At 48.8% G+C, this 22076-nt stretch overlaps 1 protein-coding gene across 1 annotated transcript; it reads left to right on the top strand.

Moving 5' to 3' along the window:
• On the top strand, positions 1–21775 carry LOC144947802 (uromodulin-like). Its single transcript, XM_078877155.1, has 10 exons — positions 1–252; positions 4729–4841; positions 7998–8086; positions 12294–12398; positions 15172–15332; positions 16715–16850; positions 18288–18382; positions 19311–19479; positions 20302–20461; positions 21432–21775. Exons 2-10 carry the CDS (start codon positions 4760–4762, stop codon positions 21773–21775), a joined length of 1341 nt encoding a protein of 446 aa, XP_078733281.1. The 5' UTR covers positions 1–252; positions 4729–4759.
• The last annotated feature ends 301 nt before the right edge of the window (positions 21776–22076 follow it).

The raw sequence follows: 22076 nt of genomic DNA, 5'->3' as shown, positions 1-22076 counted from the left end.
TCACCACCACCCCCAAGAGATTCTCCAGGGCGGTGTCTGTCCGCTGAACCTTCTCGCGCCGCCCGTGGCGCGGACGCACTCGAGAGGCAGCAGCGCACCGATCGCGTATCCGACACGACCGGGGCGCGCTCCTCATCCTCATCCTCCTCCTCCTCGCGCACAGAAGTCGCATCGAGCGGTACCTCGGCGACATCAGCCGGCTCAGCTGTTCCGCCAAGCGTGGAAGAGGTGAGGCGTGCGGTGAAGCTTCAGGTGAGGCGAGAGAGAGAGAGAGAGGGAGAGCGGATTCACCTGCCAGCCGGCCACGACACGTGGGCCACTTGCCCCCCGAGTTGCAACGTCACAAAGGGGAAAAGCGAACGTGGTCGTTGAACACGTGGTCGGCTTTCGCGGCCAATATTATCCATAATACAGGGATTTGTTTTTTGGTTAGATCGCGTACATATATACGTGTGTGTCGTTAAACCCGCCACCACCCGACACAGCCAATTAGTAAGGTTTGTTCACGTAAACCGAACGTGGCCAATTCGTTACTAGTACAGCACACGGCTGTGTTGGAGAGCCAAGCCACAACATTTACATGTTTTCTACCTTCGTGACTTTACCGAACGATCCAAAGAGTATAAACATTTACAAAATTAATATAATAATTATTATTTTATTATTTACCTTCTACGTGACTTTACCGAAAGAACCAAGAAGATGAATCCCTGTAGTCACGAAAGCTTTAAATCGACATTTACAAAATTGTAATTACTCAGATTGTATATTTTGTGGCTTGGCTCTCCGACACACAACCGGTGTGCCGTGCTCTTAACGAACTGGCACGTTGTTAATACGTGCCAACCCTCACTAATTGGCTGCGTCGGGTGGTGGCGGGGTCTAACGACACACACGTATACTATGTACGCGGTCTAACGCCGCCGCTGTTGTCACCAAGACCCACGGCGTGGCCTTCACAAGGGAGAGTGCGCGCTGGGTGACTTGCTGGGCAATCGCCCTGCTTATTATGTAGAGCGTAACAAAACAAAGTAGAATTAATACGTAACATTTAAACATATATATATCGCTTTCGTTCGGGCAAAGTTGCATTTCACAATGGCGTGAAGAAAATATGTTGCTCGGGCAAAAAAATTGCTTTGAAAAAGGACCATTGCTAAAATAACGTTACCGATTATATATATGTTTTTCCTTTAAAGGCGACAGTGTGATTGACACGTGTTTCGCGTGCTTTCTAAAGTACCACAGCCCAGTGAGATGCATACACCTTTTCTCGCATGTGTTTTTGCATCGCAGTGTTTTTATTTCCCTACTTGTTTTTCAATGTTTTCCTCGCTGTTAATTTTCTTCGCTTTAAACCAATCTGGCCAGATGGTCGAGCGAGCGACGCGCAATTGCAAGGGTTGCGAGTTCAAGTCCTGGTTGGGGGGTTTAACTCAGCCCGTCATCCTATCGGGGTCGATACAACGAGAACGGCTTCGGTTAAACTTACTCCCGCCATCGTACTGTGGACTTTCCACCCCTGGCCGTCAACGGGAGACGATCAATGCCTCGATGCGATTTTGAGCAGCAAACCTCTTTGACAAGCAAAACAAAATAATCCACTCCCTCCTATTTGTATCATCAGCGTACATGTATCAATCATTTTCAGTCGTTTCTCGAAGCGGCAGCCTTGTGATGCGACACGTGACATCATTCTCTTACTTTGGCCACCACTGCCACATCACGAGCCTTCGAACAGCCGAAACTCATCCCCTCGTCGTCACGATGTTCTCCGCACCGCCTCATCTCGTGCATCTTTCCTGCCAAAAACAAAGAAGAAAACGAAAAGAGCCCGAAGCAGAATACTGGCGCTGGATTACAGAACGGCCGCATTTGCGAATGCGATTTGTCACTTTGATCCTGAGCTGCTGTGGATCGATAGTCCACTGTTCATGTGGTTCCCATAGTGTTCATGTGGTTCCCATAGTGTTCATGTGGTTCCCATAGTGTTCATGTGGTTCCCATAGTGTTCATGTGGTTCCCATAGTGTTCATGTGCCGTTGCGTTGAGGGGCTACTGCTGTGGATCGATAGTCCACTGTTCACGTGGTTCCCATAGTGTTCATGTGCCGTTGCGTTGAGGGGCTACTGCTGTGGGGCGTTATCTTGCTGTGATCTGGGACTGTTGTTGTTGTTGCTGTTGCTGCCTTGCACAAGTTTGATAAATCGGACTCATAATTAAGTATGTATTTATATTTAATGACTTTCCCACCTTTTCCTCTATTTTGTTGTTGTTGTATTGTTGTTGTTGTATTGTTGTTGTATTGTTGTTCTATTGTTTACTGTAACTTGGCTGAGGCCGCGCCCACCCCACACTGAACATATGTGAACAAGAGCTTCACAGCTCATCGGATTCCCCCTCCTGCAGTCCGAGTTAACTCTTCCGCGCACTCAAACGTGATCACTAAAACGTGATCACTCAAACATGATCACTCAAACGTGATCACTAAAACTTGATCACTCAAACGTGATCACTCAAACGTGCCATATACTCTACAGTGATCACTCGAACGTGATCGCTGATCACTCGAACTTGATCACTAAAACTCGATCACTCAATCGTGATCAATCGAAATCGATCACTCCAACTCGCGCGCGCGCCCTTTTCTGATCCGCGCCTTCCCCGTTGCCCCGCGGTCTCATCCCCCACGCGGCACCGACCCACGCTCCTTCCTGCACCCCCCCCACCCCTCCTTTGTCGTCGTCCGGCGTTCCATCCTCGCCGGCAATGTCCTCGCTTCTAATCGACGCGTCGCTTCGCTTTGTAACACGCAACGATTCTTTAAAACGTCCCTGTTGAGGCTGATTGTTTTTTTATTATCAAGTTTAGTTTTGAAAAAGCGCTCCCAACCTGCTTTCATCTGCCTCTTTGTTTGTGTCCACCTCGTTGTGATTATGATTCGTGTTCAAGAATTGGCCGCGGTTAACGTAATGAGAAATGTTTTTCCATGTGTGTCCCTCTGGCAATAGATATGTTTTTTTAATGTATTCAGCAAACTTGCTCGACATAGTTTTTCGACCAGTTGTTGCGACAAAATGAGCGGAGCTTTTGACTAGAAATGTTTTACAAAGGCATGAAACGCCTCGATCATCTCTCCTTATCAGAAATGGCTTTTTAAAAAACCTTACGTCAAATGCCAAACCCATTCGCCTCTTATGTAAGCTTATAGATACATTATAAGCGAAAATAATTCATAGTGGAAAAACGCGAGCAAGTGGGGTTTCGGCAATATATAGTTTTTTTATGCCATATACCACGTACTATCAATCACATTCTAGAAAAGAATAATGAATATCAAATACTATTATACCCCGCCTTTGTAGACTATGAAAAGGCTTTTGACTCAGTAGGGAATCAATGCAGTCATGCAAGCGCTCACAAACCGAGATCTAAAGTATATATTGTATCTAAATTATAAACAAACAAAAGACATTACAAAGCTGGACTAAGACTGCATGAAGAAAGTAAGAATCCATAATCGAAGTTTGTTTGGGTGAGATTGCGTAAATATAAATGTGTCGCTAAACCCAACAACACCGACACTGACAATTAGTAAGCACAACATGCCAATTTATTACGAGTAATTATAATTTTGTGAATGTTTATACTCTTTGGATCGTTCGGTAAAGTCACGAAGGTAGAAAAAATGTAAATGTTGTGGCTTGGCTCTCCATCACAGCCGTGTGCTGTACTAGTAACGAATTGGCCACGTTCGGTTTACGTGAACAACCCTTACTCATTGGCTGTGTCGGGTGGTGGCGGGTTTAACGACACACACGTAAAATTCCTCGGCTGTGTTGGAGAGCAAAGCCACAACATTTACATGTTTTCTATCTACGTGACTTTACCGAAAGAACCAAAGAGTATAAACATTTACAAAATTGTAATTACTCAGATTGTAAATGTTGTGGCTTGGCTCTTCAACACACAACCGGTGTGCTGTACCGGTAACGAATTGGCCTCGTTCTGTTTACGTGACAACCCTAACTAATTGGCTGTGTCGGGTATAACGACACATTCATATTTACGCGATCAAACCCAAAAACACCCGACACAGCCAATCAGTCAGGTTTGTCACGTAAACAAAACGCGCCAATTAGTTACTACTTCAGCACGCCGGTGTGTTGGAGAGTAAACCCACAACGTTTACGACGTTTCTCTGGTGATTACAGCCGGCTTCATCAGGCGATTCGCGACAATTGTGAAGAAGTCCCTCCTGTCTCGGTCTTTAAACGGAGTTAGTTCTCGCCAGAGGTCGCAAACGGGTTTTGATTCCTTACCCGTACCCGGCCGCACCAGGGTCGCAAACGGGTACCCGTACCCGGCCGTACCCGTACCGTACCCGGCCGGGTACGGGTAGGGTACGGGTATCGGGTACCTGATTGCGACCTCTGGGATGAAGCCATGTTGCAGGTGCGGGTGGGTTGATTCTAGGAACTTGAATTGTGAGAAGAGACAAGACGTTGGGACATGAGTGACAAACAGTTACTCACCAGTGACTCACGGTCTACCAGTTCCCGTACCCGGCCGCACCAGGGTCGCAAACGGCTACCCGTACCCGGCCGGGTACGGGTAGCCGGGTATCGGGTATCGGGTACCCGGTTGCGACCTCTGGTTCTCGCGCACGAGCAACAACTCCTTCACCATTGCCCCTGTTGTCCCCCTCTCTCTCTCCCTCCCCGCCAGCCCTGTCCGTGCGTAGACGCCGCAGGGCGCCATGCCCCACCACGCGCCCCACCGCACGCTGCTCCTGTGCGCCCTGGCCCTGCTGGGGGGGTGGCACTCGCTCGCCACAGCCGGTAAGGGCAGCAGCGTCCACGACACCCCCACACCCCCTGCTGCTGCTCCTGCTGCTGCTGCTGTCGAGGACGCTCAGAGGAATTGAAAACCGGTCCAGAGTTGTCCACATGCTTAATAAAAAAAAATGTTTTTTAAATGATGGACCACTCGCGCGTGGGCACAGGTCACAAGCAGCTGGAAAGCGTCGCTACAGAAGGCACCGAGGTTGATGGATCATAGCACCACTAAATTTCGATTGAAAGCTTTCGTGACTGCAGGGATTCATTTTCTTGGTTCTTTCGGTAAAGTCACGTAGAGGGGAAATAATAAAATAATGAAAATAAAACATGATAAAATAATTCTCACGACGTTTCGGCCACAACGCAAGCAGCCGTCCTCAGGTGAAGAACAGGTCTGTCGGAAAGACAGCGTCTGAATGAACACCACAAAGCTTGGCAGCGTATATTTAAGCTGGGTTAGAGGAGGAAGGGCGCCTTGACAAAGGAATTTGCATATCAACAGATGAATTTAGCATATTTATGGAAAATGCAGATATGGGATTAGTCACTACTTGTGGAATGCGTAGGAGGTGGGGAGGGTCTCAAAGTCATATTATGCTTTGTCAAGGCGCCCTTCCTCCTCTAACCCAGCTTAAATATACGCTGCCAAGCTTGGTGGTGTTCATTCAGACGCTGTCTTTCCGACAGACTTGTTCTTCACCTGAGGACGGCTGCTTGCATTGTGGCCGAAACGTCGTGAGAATTGTATTTCATTATGTTTTATTTTTATTATTTTATAATTTCCCTTTTACGTGACTTTACCGAAAGAACCAAGAATACGTAGCACCACTGTTTTGCGTTTTACGTGGTGGAATGCCTCCTCCACGCTGCTTCGCTGTTGGGAGTTCTTTGACCATACTTCACCACGCTGGTTTTAGTGCGGGTTGGTGAAGGGTGCTCCCAGGGCCGTTTCAGACACGACTCGCCACTGACGGTAGCCGTGGCCGTCAATTTAGCTCTGGTCACCGGGGTTCGTAGCACAGTGCGCTAACCACTGCGCCACCGCTCCCCCCTCCGCCTGTTTATACTGCCTGCATTGCTCACAGCTGACCGCGTCGGTGGGCAATGAATTATGCACAACTCCTCTAAGTGGCTTTAACGACACAGCGCACGGTCGTGTCGTGTTAGGGGCTCGCAGGGAAGCGAGTGGATGAGCTCCTCTCACTCAGTGTGCCATGCAGGGGGACAGTGGAATCGACTTCTCTGTGTTTGTGCCTCGGAACGCCACCTCATGCGAGACTTGCATATACTGCATCGCCTCCACACACAAGTCGAGATTCACCCAAGCGATTACACGGAATGAACCACGCGCACACCCAGAGACTATGGCCAAGAGATAGCACTTTATTTGACGCCACTCGAAAGAGTTCAATCACAAAACGAGTCCATAAGAACAACTTAGATCGATGACAAACCACGTGCGGCGAGGGGCAGTATTGATGCTTAAATCATCATCATCATCAGCAGCAGCAGCTGTGCTCGGCTTCTCTAGCAGACGACGCTGGAGCAGGCGAGCGACGATGCATGGTCTGCTCTTCACCGCAGGTGCGGTTTGTGTGCCGGGCCTGGCCTGTGCTGAATTGAATAGACTTAGCGCAGTGATCCGTCGTCGGCAGCGGAGCAGAAGGAAGCTTTAATCCTGGATTAGAACAGGAGTTGGAGTCGGCCACGCCGACAGCCAGTGGAGTGGAGTTGCGCACAATGGGAGCAGCTACAGAGAAGAAGCGAGACCTCCTGTTGAGCAGCGGGTGACTGTGGGGTTTTGACAGCATGCCTTGTTTGCTGGAGCAGAGGGCACAGGGGGAGGGAGTAGGGTGAGATGTGATGTGAGGAGGTGGTAGGGCGAGATCGTGGATGATGATGATGATGATAATGAAGGGGAACTTGTAGCTCAGAATCAGATATACGGCTCTTTTTCAAAGATATCCAGTAGGTAAAACTAAATTATCAGATCAGAGGCGACCTGACCACAAATGATAGCTCAACCAAGTGGCTTATCACGTGGAAGGAAAACCCGGAGGACCCGGAGAAAAATCCTCACGACCACGTGGAGAGAACATGCAAACTCCAATTATACAGCCACCAGGGTTCGAGATCGAACCCGTGGACTTCCTGTATACCAGGCGAGGCAGATAACAGCTCGTGTGATCGGTGAGCATGGCTCCTGTTACTTCTGCCCCAACCAAATCCTCGTGCCAGCACCAATTGTAGAGTCGTGTCGTGTCCGTCTTTGACTGTCACAAAACGCGAACTTCCGTTTCAACGTTATTCAGGTGAGTTGAATGCGATGCGAACGATTGGGAACAATTACGCAAACGAGACTGATGTTTCATTGCTCCGCCGTCGTTTAATTTGAGCTGCTTACGGCTCACATTTACGACGGTATATTGCAACCCTTTGAAACTCTAAACTGTGTTCACAAGCCAATCAACATGGGCGCCACGGTGGCGAGATGTTAACTACCTCGCCTGGTATACAAGGTGTCTGTTGTATATTTGGAGTTCGCATGTTGGGTTGTAGTTGTGGTTTTGGCAAGGCACTGAAGACCTTAACACTCTGGGTTTTGATTGCTGGATAGTGACGCACAGAGCCAGTGGCGGATTGCTAATCCGAACATGACCTGGCCTCCCCTCTAGGTTAACTCAGCCTAAACAAGTGTCATTACGAGGCTCGACGTCGGGTGTGTTGTATCTATGCCCCGTTATCCAAAAAATAATATTAAGAATAATTAGGCCAACATTTTTTATATATTTTTTAAATTAAATAATGAAAGAAACCCACTACTCGCCACATTCCACGACAGGCATCTGGGAAACGTGGAATGCCATCAAATATATAATTACACACATTAGCATAATGTATGCGAACTACGCATTTTTCGAAATTTCATTAATTTTTATTAATTTTACCAAAATTTCATAATTGGCATTTACAACAGGTGGATGACGCTTCTCGAGGGTTGGTTGCTGGTCAAGCTGGGCTCTCGCAGAAGTTCGCCAACAGCGGCACATTGATCGGCCGATCTCTGCATCTAATCGGGGGTGTGGGTGGCCTTTTCGTTGTTGTCTTTTTGCTCGTAGTAGTCTTGAGCGTGCGTCTGCTGTGCTCCACCTTCAGACATCAACGAGACGGTCATTTGCACCAAGGACTACATGGAGGTGTCCATCCCAAGGTCGTATTTCACCAACCGGAATGCGCCCGTGCAGGTAAGTCGTTGTCCAAGGTGTGTTGTGGTTGTTGTTGTTGTGATCTTGCAACATACCTGTCAACCCAAACGGTTCACTCCGTATTCTTGTCGAGGAAAATTTAGTTTTCAGGTTCATACGGCGTGCAGCCGTTTCCATACGGGCAACAAATACAATGTTTTGTCTGTTTGTTTGTGTTGCTCCCTTGTGATGGGACTTTGCAGGATGAACGTTGAGATGTATACGGGGCACTGGGTGACCAATACGGTCTGAATTGGTCTGAAATAAGGTAGGGCACTAAATTTTGATTTAAAGCTTTCGTGACTGCAGGGATTCATATTCCTCGTTCTTTCCGTAAAGTCACGTAGAAGGGAAATAATAAAATAAAATAAATCTGAATATAGATATTATTTTATTATTATTTTATTTCCTTATAATATAAATATTTATATTATAAAATTATTCCCCTTCTACGTGACTTTACCGAAAGAACCAAGAATATGAGGTCGGCACTGATAAGGGGTTGACAGGCTTGTTGCAGTAACCTTCGTCAGGCCTCATACAACTCAATTGCAAATTAGCAACATTGCCCATAAGCTCTGGTAACGCTGGTGATAAAATAATTGTGCCTAACATTGGCGAGTGAATAACATATATAAACACACTGTAATGAACGGAGGACAAGATAGGCACTCACATGGCTGTGGAGAGTAGAAACAGCCAAACAGATGGGCAATAACCCCCCTTAGTATATCCATATATCTGCCTTCGCGTAGAAAAAACAATCAATATTTTGATAAGAACCCATCGGCTCACGGCCTTCTGGGTGTGCATCTTTTTTCAAAATAAACCGTGCACCGCTTTAGACATCGAGGGCGATATTGGCGCATACAATAAAGATCGATTGATCGATTGACAGAGAGTGTCTCATCGAGTGCTGGAGAACTAACTGCCTTACGTTTACAGGCCAGGGACCCTGTCGTTTAAGGTTATGGGTCATGATGCAGATTTTCCAAAACCTCTATCCTCGTGACTCATCACGCTGCGTCGTTCCGCCTTTACTAATTTACTCTCCATTACAATGTTTTGCTCGTTTCACGCTCCACACGCCGGATGATTGTTAAATACGTCCCACGTGACACGCTAAGCAATTCACGCTAATTCAAATTAAGTTTGAGATCAGTTTAACACGTAGGCTTTCGCGACCAGTATTATTCGTAAAAATGTTTTTTGGGTTTGATCGCGTACGTATAAATGTGTCGCAACCCTCCACCACCCGACACGGCCAATCAGTAAAAAATGTGTCACGTTAACTAAACTCCAATTAGTTACTTCTTCAGCCCACCGGTGTGTTTGAAGAGTGAATCCACAACATTTGGAGATCTCGGTGCGCGCGCGCGCGTGCACACGTGTTTGTGCGTAACGCGGGCAGCGTGAAGTCGCTGAGCGAGTCACGTGGGGCGTGTTTCACGATAATCGGGTGTGTGCAGCGCGGAAACGAGCTAATTGATTTTTTGATGGGGAGTAAATTGGTAGTCGCGGAGAGAGTCCTCGGAGCGTGGTGGCGGGCTGCATGGACTGCAATTTGGGAAACTCTGGAGGTTGTACGCTCTCTATGTGTATGGTTTGTGTATAAAGCTTGTAGCTTTTTTTGTTTGTTACGATTGTTCAGAGAACTTAACTAAGACCGCTCGACTATGAAAAATAAGAATAGGGTTCTTACCCTATCTGGAAATAAAACGGGTGTTAAGATGGTCAAACACCACATAGATGCATTTTTGTATGCAATCAAGTCTGCATTAACCACACACTGCACTTGGGCTGAACATGCAAACAAACATGCTCTGATTGTGTATGCATCGTCTTTCAAACTGATTGGCCTACACCAGAGACGGCCTTCTAAAGACTTGATTCCTTGCAAGAGGTATCTATTTGGTGTTTGAACATCTTAACACCTGGTTTATTGCTAGAAAGGGTACATCCTATTATTAATTTTCATACTTTGATAGTGCCAAAAAGGTCCCATGGTACCGCTTGATTAATTTCAAATCATGAGGAGTCATTAGAAAAAAATAAATGTAGTTTTGTGTAAATAAGGTGAACATATACCTAAAATATACTTTCAACCTGACAATTGGACTAATTTGGCATATTGGTCCTGGTTAAGGCAATTACAATTTCAAAGCCCCCACCCGTTTCAAAATCGTGCAATGGGGTGATGAGACAGAGCCGTTCCCATGGTACGGAGAATCGGGGCATTAGCCCCGGGCCCCGCGCTTTTGGGGGCAACCCGCGATTTTCCCCAGATACCCGCACCACCCACGACCTAGGGAAGTCCCTGCCTATGGCACTCACAACGTTGTCGGTTGCTAAATAACATTTACACAATCCGTTTCTAAGTGACGTATTTTTTTTTTCTTATTGAAAACACTTTCTTGCCGTTGAATGTAAATGGGGCATTCCCAGTAGCGTCTGAATATTGCACTCAATCAGCCTGACGGGCGGTCGTGACCTGTTGCGTTCAAGGAAGGCTTCTCGTGTCTGGGTGGTCCAGGACATTATGCTGATGTCATCATCAGCCAACGCGTCTCAGATGCTGGGCTTCAGTGCCTGGAACAAACAGACTCGTGGCATAAAAAAAGCCATTAACAGGGAACATTGTGGAGGTGACTGGGTGGCTCAATGAGGGGGGCTGATACTGAATCAGAATATGTGTTTTATACTGGAGGAATCCGATGAGCTATAAAGCGCTTTTTCACACATGCGGAGCCAGCACTGTTGAGATCATGGGTTGGAATCCTGGTTTTTCAGCCGCGTTGCAGCGTTCTTACCCGCTGCCCCGACTGGACATCTGTGAAAAACGAGCTTTGTAGCCCATCGGATTCCTCCGAAACGTCGTGAGAATTATTTTATTATGTTTTATTTTTATTATTTTATTACTTCCCTTCTACGTGACTTTACCGAAAGAACCAAGAAGATGAATCCTTGCAGTCACGAAAGCTTTAAATCGAAATATAAACAAATATTCAGATGGATCGAACCAGGTTGTCGAGTGTTGCGAGTTCACGATCTCAGCCTGAACGTGCAGTTGATTGTAAATATGACAGGTTGGTTTGCCGTGCACGTAATGGGATGCTCTTTTTCAAACTTATAATTTTTTTTAAATGTGCCAACGCGTTATGAGTAAGTGGCGACAACCGCTGGGTTCAACTGGGCCTCCCGGAGTGTGGCGCATGAACGGGCACAGTTGTGCGGTCACCAACGACCGCACGGCAAAACGCTGTCGCGTTACGTTTGGTCTGTCGCTCGCAACAAAAAATACCCGGCACACTCCAGTTCTGACCGCTGAAAGATGTTTCATTCGATTTACCCGTGTGACACACACACACACACACCGTAGTAAGGCATTTGAATCGGTGCAACGTCTACAGTGGACACATTTTAGTTTCGGCACACTCCAGTTCTAACCGCTGAAGATGTTCCATTCGATTCGCCGTGTGACACACACCCCCGTAAGTAAGGCATTTGAATAGGCGCACTGTCTAGAGTGGACATGGGGCAATTGACGGGACTACATTATCGCTGCCCATTGTCCAACCTCTGCACGATGAAGGCCTGCCCACGCCATCGCTTTCGTTCGCGGTCCATCCATCTCCATCCTGCACACGAGCCAGCCCCGTCCCTGCAGTGGTCATTCTCTAGGGAACGTTCACCCCCTTTTGGCTGCCCTTCTATCGCCAGTCTCGTCCACTGGTCATCATGCCGTCTAGGGACGGGTCGCTTAAGAGGGCGCCCTTTAACAATGGGTAATTTATCGCTTCCTGCCAGAGTTCTGAATGAATGAGAGTCATTTTGCCTCGTCACGTGACACCGATAGAACCGATTGCAATATGATTGCGTAAAGGCCTTCCTTTATCTTCTTGGTTCTTTCGGTGAAGTCACGTAGAATGGAAATAATAAAATAATAAAAATGAAACATAATAAAATAATTCTCAGAGTCTGTCTTCTCGACAGACCTGTTCTCCACCTGAGGACGGCTGCTTGCGTTGTGGCCGAAACATCGTGAGAATTATTTTATTATGTTTTATTTTTATTATTTTATTACTTCCCTTCTACGTGACTTTACCGAAAGAACCAAGAAGATGAATCCCTGGCAGTGTTTTTTTAAATGTATTCCTCCCCCTTCGCTCTTCTTTTTTCTCCACCTCCTCCCCGCCACCCACCCCAGATTTACGACCTGCACCTCAACGACCGCTCGTGCCGAGGCACTGAAACGGAAGACGCTTTTGTTTTCCAAGTGAAGACCAACTACTCCAACTGTGGAACCGTCACCGTGAGTGCCCTCCCGATGGAATGTCTTGAAACCGCATCTCATGTCAGCCCACACGCAGCATTACGAAACTTCCCAGGCCCAGCAATTGTGGGTGACAAAACGTGGCGCATCACATGTATCTGTGTGGCCGCCCGCGATTTTACTCCCCTTTATCCGAGGGCAAAAAAGGGATGCGGACGATCGCGGATAATTGGAAGAATAGGGCAGCGGACGATTGGAGTTTTTTCGCGTTCCTATGGATAATAGGAGCCACGGGTAATAGGGTTGCAGATAGGAGGAGTTCTATGCAATACTTGGCTGGGTGGCGCAGTGGTTGAGAGAGCACGACGCGTCATTGAACAGATTCTCTGGTGATCCTACGTTGGCAGTGGTGCACAAACACAAATACCAACAAGAAAATAAAATCAGCAGGCGCTATGAAGAAGCGACATTGGCCGAAACGTCTCCTGTTGTATATATATCGTTTTTTCATTTTGGGGCAGTGTTATTGACAACTCATGATTGGAGGATTGCAGGTCTTAATTCAGTACGGGTGTCCTGTGTTAACCTATGGGTCCAGTGCACTACCTATTGAGCAAGTAAAAACTTACTTCCCACAAATTTGACAAATCATTATGACTCGAGGTGGTGATTGTTACTCTGAGTGCGATCGATTTAGGCCGCGGTTTGTGAGGGCTGGGATGACTGCATCACTTCTGCTCGCTCCTTCCTCCTCTTTGCCTCTCTCTCCCCTCCCCTCCCCTCTCATCGTCATCACCCACTCATCATCATTACCCACCCACTCATCATCATCATCACCCACTCATTCATCATCATCATCACCCACTCATTATCATCATCAGCATCATCACCCACTCATCATCATCATCATCACCCACTCACCCACTCACCCACTCATCATCATCATAATCACCCACTCACCATCGTCATCACCCACTCATCATCATCACCCACTCATCATCATCATCACCCACTCATCATCATCACCCACTCATCGTCATAACCCACTCATCATCATCATCACCCACTCATCATCATCATCACCCACTCATCATCATCATCACCCACTCATCATCATCACTCACTCATCATCATCATCATCACCCACTCATCATCATCATCACCCACTCATCATCACCCACTCATCATCACCCACTCATCATCATCATCACCCACTCATCGTCATCATCACCCACTCATCATCATCATCATCACCAACTCATCATCATCACCCACTCATCATCGTCATCACCCACTCATCATCATCATCATCACCCACTCATCATCATTATCGTCATCACCCACTCATCATCGTCATAACCCACTCATCATCGTCATCACCCACTCATCATCGTCATCACCCACTCATCATTACCCACTCATCATCATCATCACCCACTCATCATCATCATCACCCACTCATCATCATCATCACCCACTCATCATCACCCACTCATCATCATCACCCACTCATCATCACCCACTCATCATCACCCACTCATCATCATCATCACCCACTCATCATCATCATCACCCACTCATCATCACCCACTCATCATCACCCACTCATCATCACCCACTCATCATCACCCACTCATCCCTGACATCTCGGCCTGGTCATTCCTTCACCTCCCCCCCTCCTCCCCCTCCCCCCCTCCTCCTCCCCTACCTGCCTTGATTGTCGGAGGGCTTCACAATCATTAAGCAATTTTAAGTTAAATCTAAAAACTTACTTTTAAAATTTGCTTTTACTTAAGATTATTTTATATATGTATATTGTTGTATATATGCCTTCGCTAGAAATTGATTATAATGCGAATTGGGTTTGTCTGGAAATTTCCTTAATTGTTCTTGCGATTGAGTCTTTTGACAATGTTTTTTCTTTTACCTGGACGACACTTTGATTTGCATCTTTTGCACGAAGTAGCGCTATAGAAATAAAGACTTGATCGATTGGTTGATCTCGGAGACTTCCATTCCAGCATCCCTTCCTATTCCCCGGCACATCTTGCCCCTCTATCTCTAACCCTCCTGCGCCACCAGCTTCTCCCTGTATGCATCGTGGTGCGTGTCCATGGGTCGACGGTCGGATTGCTCGCGATGACAACTTCCTTTTTGCATTCCCGGATATACACATTGATTGTGATGCTCTTCACGATGATCCTCGTTCAACAATTCACGTCCGTGCGGCGAGAATTCTCCGAGGCGTTATTCCTGAGATTGACGCATTTCAATGTCTGTGTTCAAACAAAAACACAAGACAAAGATTACCCGGTATAGCCTGAACAGACTGTTGGGGCAAGTGCTGTGAGCGAGCACCTATGGCACACGAGGGGGTGGGTGGCCAGCACCACGCCCGGCCGCCTTTGTCTCCCCAGTGGTGATGTTTCCACACCGCACCAGGTAGTAATTTGAGGCTGAGTCGACTTAGGGGAGGCCCAGGACCTGTTCAGATAATCGTCACTGGTGTTGGTCCGTTAGCCGGAATCGAACCCGGGTCCCTGGATTTGTAGCACAGCGCGCTAACCGCTACACCACCGCTCCCCTTTCGCGCACACACACGCACGCACGCACAAACACACACACGCACAAACACACACACGCACACCTACGCACACACGCACACCCACGCACACACGTGCATATACACACCCACACACGCATACGCACACACGCATACACACACACACACACACGCATACATGCACACACACGCATACACACACACACACGCACACCCACGCACACACACGCACGCACACGGAGCACACAGGCGTCGGACGGCAAGCACATCGTGTTCACGAACACGATCCAGAACAAGGTGTCGGGCGTGGTGAGCCGAACGTACGTGAACATCACCTTCTCGTGCCGCTACCCGGTCACGTACCTCGTGCAGTACGCCAACGGGGGCAACGTGGTGCACGTGGACGTGCGGTGAGCAGCACGCGCACGCACGCACGCGCACGCACGCGCACGCGCACGCACGCGCGCGCACGCACGCGCACGCACGCGCACGCACGCGCACGCACGCGCACGCACGCACGCACGCGCACGCACGCGCACGCACGCACGTGCACGCAAATACAAATATCCCGTGCGACGCCTTTTGTTGTCCTTTCCCCGCACCTACGATTTTGATGTCTTACCTGTGCACCTCCGATGTTGTTGTCTTACCTGTGCACCTCCGATGTTGTTGTCTTACCTGTGCACCTCCGATGTTGTTGTCTTACCTGTGCACCTCCGATGTTGTTGTCTTACCTGTGCACCTCCGATGTTGTTGTCTTACCTGTGCACCTCCGATGTTGTTGTCTTACCTGTGCACCTCCGATGTTGTTGTCTTACCTGTGCACCTCCGATGTTGTTGTCTTACCTGTGCACCTCCGATGTTGTTGTCTTACCTGTGCACCTCCGATGTTGTTGTCTTACCTGTGCACCTCCGATGTTGTTGTCTTACCTGTGCACCCCGATGTTGTTGTCTTACCTGTGCACCTCCGATGTTGTTGTCTTACCTGTGCACCCCGATGTTGTTGTCTTACCTGTGCACCTCCGATGTTGTTGTGCTACCTGTGCACCTCCGATGTGCACGGTTGTCTACGTACGGTGCGAAAGAAGTTCAACATACACTGCATTAACATGCTTTTTGGGGCGAGTGCTGTGAACGAGTAGCAGCACGCTGAAGACAGGCACAGATCGCCTGCACACGTACACACACACAGCCTCTTTATTCTGTATTTAATCAACATTCTCCAGGTCATTTGGGACGTAAACACACATAGGTATGTATGTTAAACTTCTTTCGCACCGTACGTATCCAAGATAGGTGTCTATCTTAATTCGATGTCCCAGTTTAGGCGTTGCAATAAAAAAAATTTGGACCACATGGCCCCACTCCCTTTCAAATAACGTCACGCGATCTTTAACACCCACCGTGATGCAGGCAGCGCCTTCCTGGTCTCGTCAAGGAACATAAACCATCATCACGCAAACTCCGGTCATCCTCGCAACAGCTGCTTGTGGCTGGCCATCGAACATAAATGGTCACCGCATTGCACGCCTTCAGATGCGCTTCTGCGGCCGCTGCTGGAACGCTCTTCCTTCCGATATTAGGGAGCCACTGGAGCTTTACACTTTTAAATCCACATTGAGAATTACTTTCTTTAGAACTGCTTTTTGTGTTTAGTCTGGTTTTCCTACAGCATTTACCAGGGTGGCCATAGGCCTGAACCGTAAACGTCTACAACAATCGTCAAACGCGCCCAACCACGATGCCGTGTCACCACGACGGCGGAATGACACACGCGTCCCATCTCTCCCAGCCCCGTGATGCTGGACACGGAGGAGGGCAACTTCTCCATCTCCATGGAGCTGTACCGCGACGGCCTCTTTGAGGAGCGCTGGAACAGCATCCCCATGCTCAGCCTGGAGGAGAGCGTCTACGTGCGCGTTCACATGGTGATTATGACCTGCCGACATCCCATTGCCACGGTCACCAAGGTCGTCATCAATCGAATAGTGATTGTTAGATATTCATATTGTTAATGATTATTCATTCATATTGAATGTGTTATTTTAAACGAACGAACATTCTTTTGGAAATAATAAAATAATAAAAATAAATCATAAAACAATAATTCTCACGACGTTTCGGCCACAACGCAAGCAGCCGTCCTCAGGTGGAGAACAGGTCTGTCGGGAAGACAGCGTCTGAACATTCAGAAGACAGCGTCTGAACATTCAGACGCTGTCTTTCCGACAGACCTGTTCTCCACCTGAGGACGGCTGCTTGCGTTGTGGCCGAAACGTCGTGAGAATTATTGTATTATGTTTTATTTTTATTATTTTATTATTTCCCTTCTACGTGACTTTACCGAAAGAACCAAGAAGATGAATCCCTGCAGTCACGAAAGCTTTACATCGAAATTGAACATTTTTTTCTTTTACGAGGTCAGGCCTCACTGAGCCGTGTAGCTCTTTTTCAGAGGCGACCTGGCCACAAATGATAGCTCAACGAAGTGGCTCATCATCGTGTGGAAATTTATAGCAGCCAAACACTCTAAACGCATGCTTCTAAATGTGGAGGGGGAAACAAGAGGACATGGAGAAAAATCCACGGGGAGAACACGCAAACTCCAAATATACTGGCGTCAGGGTCGGGATCGAACCCACGTCCTCCTGTATACCAGGCGAGGTAGTTAACATCTCCTAGCCACCGTGGCGCCCCACAACTTGTAACGTGCCCCACAGTGCCCGCTCGCTCTCGTAATTAGAGAATGAAACTTAGACAAGTGGGAAAGTCGTCAGCCACGTGATGAGCTGGTGCCAACTGTTGCCCATGCTCTGCAATCCTACGTATAATTAAGGATCGTTGACACGTGGAAGGAAACCGGGAGAAACACTCCACCCCATACCCCAAGCAGATATCATCTTAATGCCTCTGGTTACTCGTGGTGTCTCACCGAGACACAAAAGTCAACTTTCAGTGGACTTGTTCGATAAACTGAACGTTTCCATTAACCGGAGGAGACGCGGTGGCAAGACATTAACCAACTCGCCTGGGATACAGGAGGTCGTGGGTTCGATCCCAACCCTGACGATGCCTGCTGTATATTTGGAGTATGCGTGTCTCTCTCCCCGTGGTCGTGGAGATTTTTCTCCGGGTCCTCCGGTTTTCCTCTCCACATTTAGAATACATTTCCGCGTGATAGGCCACTTCGTCGAGCTATCATTTGTGGCCGCAGTCACTTCTGAAAATAGCTACGTAGCTCGGTGGGGCCTTACCTGGTAAAATAAAAAAAACTGTTTAGTTTATAGTTTACAAACCCATCTGCCGCTATGAGCAGCCATAGCCCCCAACGAGTGCTCGCAATCACCGTGTGCCGCCCTCTACAGCTGCCGGCGCATCTCATCCTTCGGGTGCAGAGGTGCTGGGCGACCCCTTCTAGTGACCCCTACCACTCGATTCAGCACATCTTCATCCAGGACAGGTAATGGACAATGTGCAGTAACGTGCGATGTCGACTGATTGTCACTGCAGACGGGCCTCTTGGCAGCCGGTCAGCGCAGAAGTTGTTTTTTGCAACACATTCCTGCGGAGGGAGCTGGTAGGAACGTTGGGTTGCTCGGTCAATGGGCAGGGTCAACGGCGGCGTGGTGTATTTCGCAAATATGCCCGACTGTGAGGGCGGGCACAAGCCGGCGTGAGTAGGTTAAACGTTGAGTTTTATAAGGGAACCACGGGGTGACCAGCCCCACCCCACCCAACCCCACCCCTCCCACCCCCCACCCAGCCCCACCCTCCCCAACCAGCCCCTCCCCACCCTCCCCTTCCCACCCAGCCCCACCCTCCCCACCCAGCCCCTCCCCAGCCTCCCCTCCCCACCCAGCCCCTCAATCCCCACCCAGCCCCTCCCTGCACGACGGACGGATGGACACAATAATCCCCTGTGGGCTGGTGTAACCAGGAGGTTCCTACCAGTATTATTATTGAAGTGTATTGATGCGTGACCCAGTGGTGGTGCGAGCTCATTACGGACCAATGTTTTTGCCCCCCCCCCCTCCCGTTCAATTAATAAAACCCCTCTGTGAGGTGAGAGAACAGATAATAAACGAAACAGCGAAGGAGTGAGACGAGAGAAATGTAGACAAAAAGACACCTTCGCAAAAACAAATATCTTAAATATGAATTCGCTTCTTACGTTAATTGACGTGCTACAAATTTCAGTTGCTATTTGACGCACCCTTATTTATTCATTCATAAATCCGAGGACCCTTGAAGCTGCTTGAGCCAAGCTTTCTCTCGGCTCGCTTACGCCTGAGCGCCGCTACTGTGCGTGAACGTTCCACCTGGCCTCGGTACACGGCAGCGCTCCGAACGCCACCCTCCCGTGCTCCCGTTGCCGCTCCCGCCCGCAGCTGCCCGGCCCTGCTGGCGGACAGCACGCTCACGGTGGTGCGCAACGGGGAGGCGTCGGACGCCCGCTTCCACCTGCAGATGTTCAAGTTTGTCGGCGCGTCCTACCTGGCCGTTTACCTGCACTGCACCGTGCAGATCTGCCACGACGCGGCCATGCAGTGCGTGCCGGTGAGTGCCGCCTTCGGACGGTTGCGCGGCGTGGCGCGATGTGATTTTTATCGCCGCGTGACCATTACGGTGATATCAGTTGAGCGTGACTTTGCGATCGTATCTCGTCGTGCTTCCAGTATTTTTCTCGGGAGAATTGTCCTGCAACTTATCGATGAGCTGAAACGGCGATAGTTTTCCAGTCAAACGCTTGTACACGTGACAATTGCGCGTTTTTGGCTATGTTGGATGGCGGAGGGTCTTAATTAAACTGTATTCTGGAGTGTCGTGAGTTGATAGTTTCGGCCCAGTCACCAATGACGACACGTAAAAACCCCATCGCATCAACTTTGGTTCTACAATTAAATTGGATACCTTCAAGCTCTGAGCATTCAAATATCAGTTTGACTGTTATGCGACGACCATGGCTTTCATGTGGCCAAACTCACCGACACAAAATTATCCTTTTTAAAAGGAGATCTGGGATAAGAATACATTAAGGGGTCATTTCTTGAGAACTGCTTTTTGTGTTTAGTTTGTTGCCCTTGCCCCCGCACCTCCGATAAGCGCGGTTGGCTACGTACGGTGCGAAAGACGTTGAACATACATATAATGAACATACATAATAAGTTCAATAATTGGAGAGCACATCTCTAGTTCACCGTGAGAACTTCAGGGCCAAGCCCACGTGAGCCCACCGGCACCCACGTGAGCCCACGCACACACGCAAGTCGGCATGAGGCTTTCGAAGGGAGATAATGGCGACGCAGAGGCCGCTGATGGATAGTTGCCGTGCGAAAAGGGCTCCGTAACCCCCGCTGGTCCCCCGCTGGTCCCCCGCAGGCATGCGAGCTGGTGGTGTCGGGCGACGGCGAGGAAGGCACGGAGCCTCACGACGTCACCGCCCGCGTCCGGAGGGAGGTCACCTCGGCGCGCACCGTCTCTTACGGGCCCATCCGGCGCAAGGGCTCGGAGCACGAGACTGCGGGTCGCCCTGGCGCAGGTAGAGGGGACGCAGCCGGTCGGTCTCTCTCTCTCGGTTCCTCTGTCTTCTTCCCGTAGGCGACCCACAGCGGCCGCTTGAGCGCTGGAATGACGTCTTCCATTCTGCAATCACGGCAGATGCCTCCTGTAGGCTTTCGTTTATCGCGTGACAGTCAGAAACGATACTCTTAGTTTTTTTCCGGTAAAGTCACGTAGGTAAAAAATGAAATAAAAATTAATAAAAATAAAATAATAATAATAATTTCATTTTTTACCTACGTGACTTTACCGGAAAAAACTAAGAATATGAATCCTTGCAGTCACGAAAGCTTCAAATCTAGAAGTCAGAAACGATGTTTTATCTTCAGAGCTGGAATTCGTCCAGATATATTAGCGCGGAACCGAATTTATTGCGGTAATTTTAACGTGTGGCCATCGGTGACCGGGTTTGAGACCATCAACTCGCTACACTCGAGATCCGAATTGAATCACGGTTGGCTTAAACTTGCATGTGAAGCCAAGGATCCCAGCGATGCCAGCTCGGCACTTTGACTCTTGTCAACCCCTTACTACAGACCATTACTCTGACCTTACTGGTCACCCCGTGCCCTTATTCATCTCAACGTTCATCCTACAAAGTCCCATCACAAAGGAGAAACACAATTAGACTAAAAAACTAAATTTAGATTCAAAGCTTTCGTGACTGCAGGGATTCATATTCTTGATTCTTTCGGTAAAGCCACGTAGAAGGGAAATAATAAAATAATAAATTAAAAACATAATAAAATATTATTTTATTATTTCCCTTCTACGTGACTTTACCAAAAGAACCAAGAATACAAAAAAATTTTTTTGCCCGTATTGCAACGGCTGTACAAAATTTCTTGTACAAAAAAACGGAGTAAACCGAATGGGTTGACAGGCATGCGCATTTAACGCGGCACAATCCTACTGTCCTTTGCGCTTTCCCCCCGGCGTGCGACTCGCAGGCCGGAGCAGGCCGTCCTCCGTGCAGGTGCTGATCCTCAGCGTGCTCCTCACGGCGGCCACCTTGTTTGTCCTCATCGTCGCGGCGCTCTGGCGTCGGTCGCGTCGCTCGCGCCGCGTCACCCTTCGTCACGACCTCGCCTGCCTCGGCACCACCACCACCACCACAACCGCCGCCACCACCGCCGCCGCCGCCGCAGCCGCCACCATCCGCCTCGCGGGCTCCGGGACGTCTCCCGCGCCGCCCCGGTCATCGGCGGGGTCCGTCGCTCTCACGGGGGGCCCGCAGCCCTCCTTCAACCCGGCCTTCTTGCCCGACGCAGATCTGGGACACTGCACGGACTGAGTTCATCGGCGAGATGGCGAAATAGATCGGGGGGGGGGATCGAGGTTGGGATTCGCCTCGAGATTTGGTGGGACCACGCCACTTTTCTCCTCGTGGCTTTCTTAAATCTCACGAACGTCGCAGACGCAGTTTTGTGCTGGAACGGGTCGGGCCGAGGAATTGTTACTTTTGGTTATGATGTGTAAAAAGATATATATGTATGTGTACACAGGATTTGTTTTTAATTTGAGTTCCATCTGAAGTGGCTAATTATAGGTTCAGTTGGTTTCACTTCAAGGAACTATAAAAAGTGTTTCTCTGG

Source organism: Lampetra fluviatilis, chromosome 47 (genome assembly GCF_964198595.1).
Source record: "Lampetra fluviatilis chromosome 47, kcLamFluv1.1, whole genome shotgun sequence".
Lineage (NCBI taxonomy): Eukaryota > Metazoa > Chordata > Hyperoartia > Petromyzontiformes > Petromyzontidae > Lampetra > Lampetra fluviatilis.
This window is presented reverse-complemented; position numbering and strand designations above follow the sequence as displayed.

Bases quoted from the DNA above. Each gene is read 5' to 3' on its own strand.
- LOC144947802 (XM_078877155.1), top strand. From the start codon at position 4,760: ATGCCCCACCACGCGCCCCACCGCACGCTGCTCCTGTGCGCCCTGGCC. The intron at 8,087-12,293 runs GTAAGTCGTTGT...CACCCACCCCAG, and splicing joins ACCGGAATGCGCCCGTGCAG to ATTTACGACCTGCACCTCAA. The intron at 12,399-15,171 runs GTGAGTGCCCTC...CGGAGCACACAG, and splicing joins CCAACTGTGGAACCGTCACC to GCGTCGGACGGCAAGCACAT.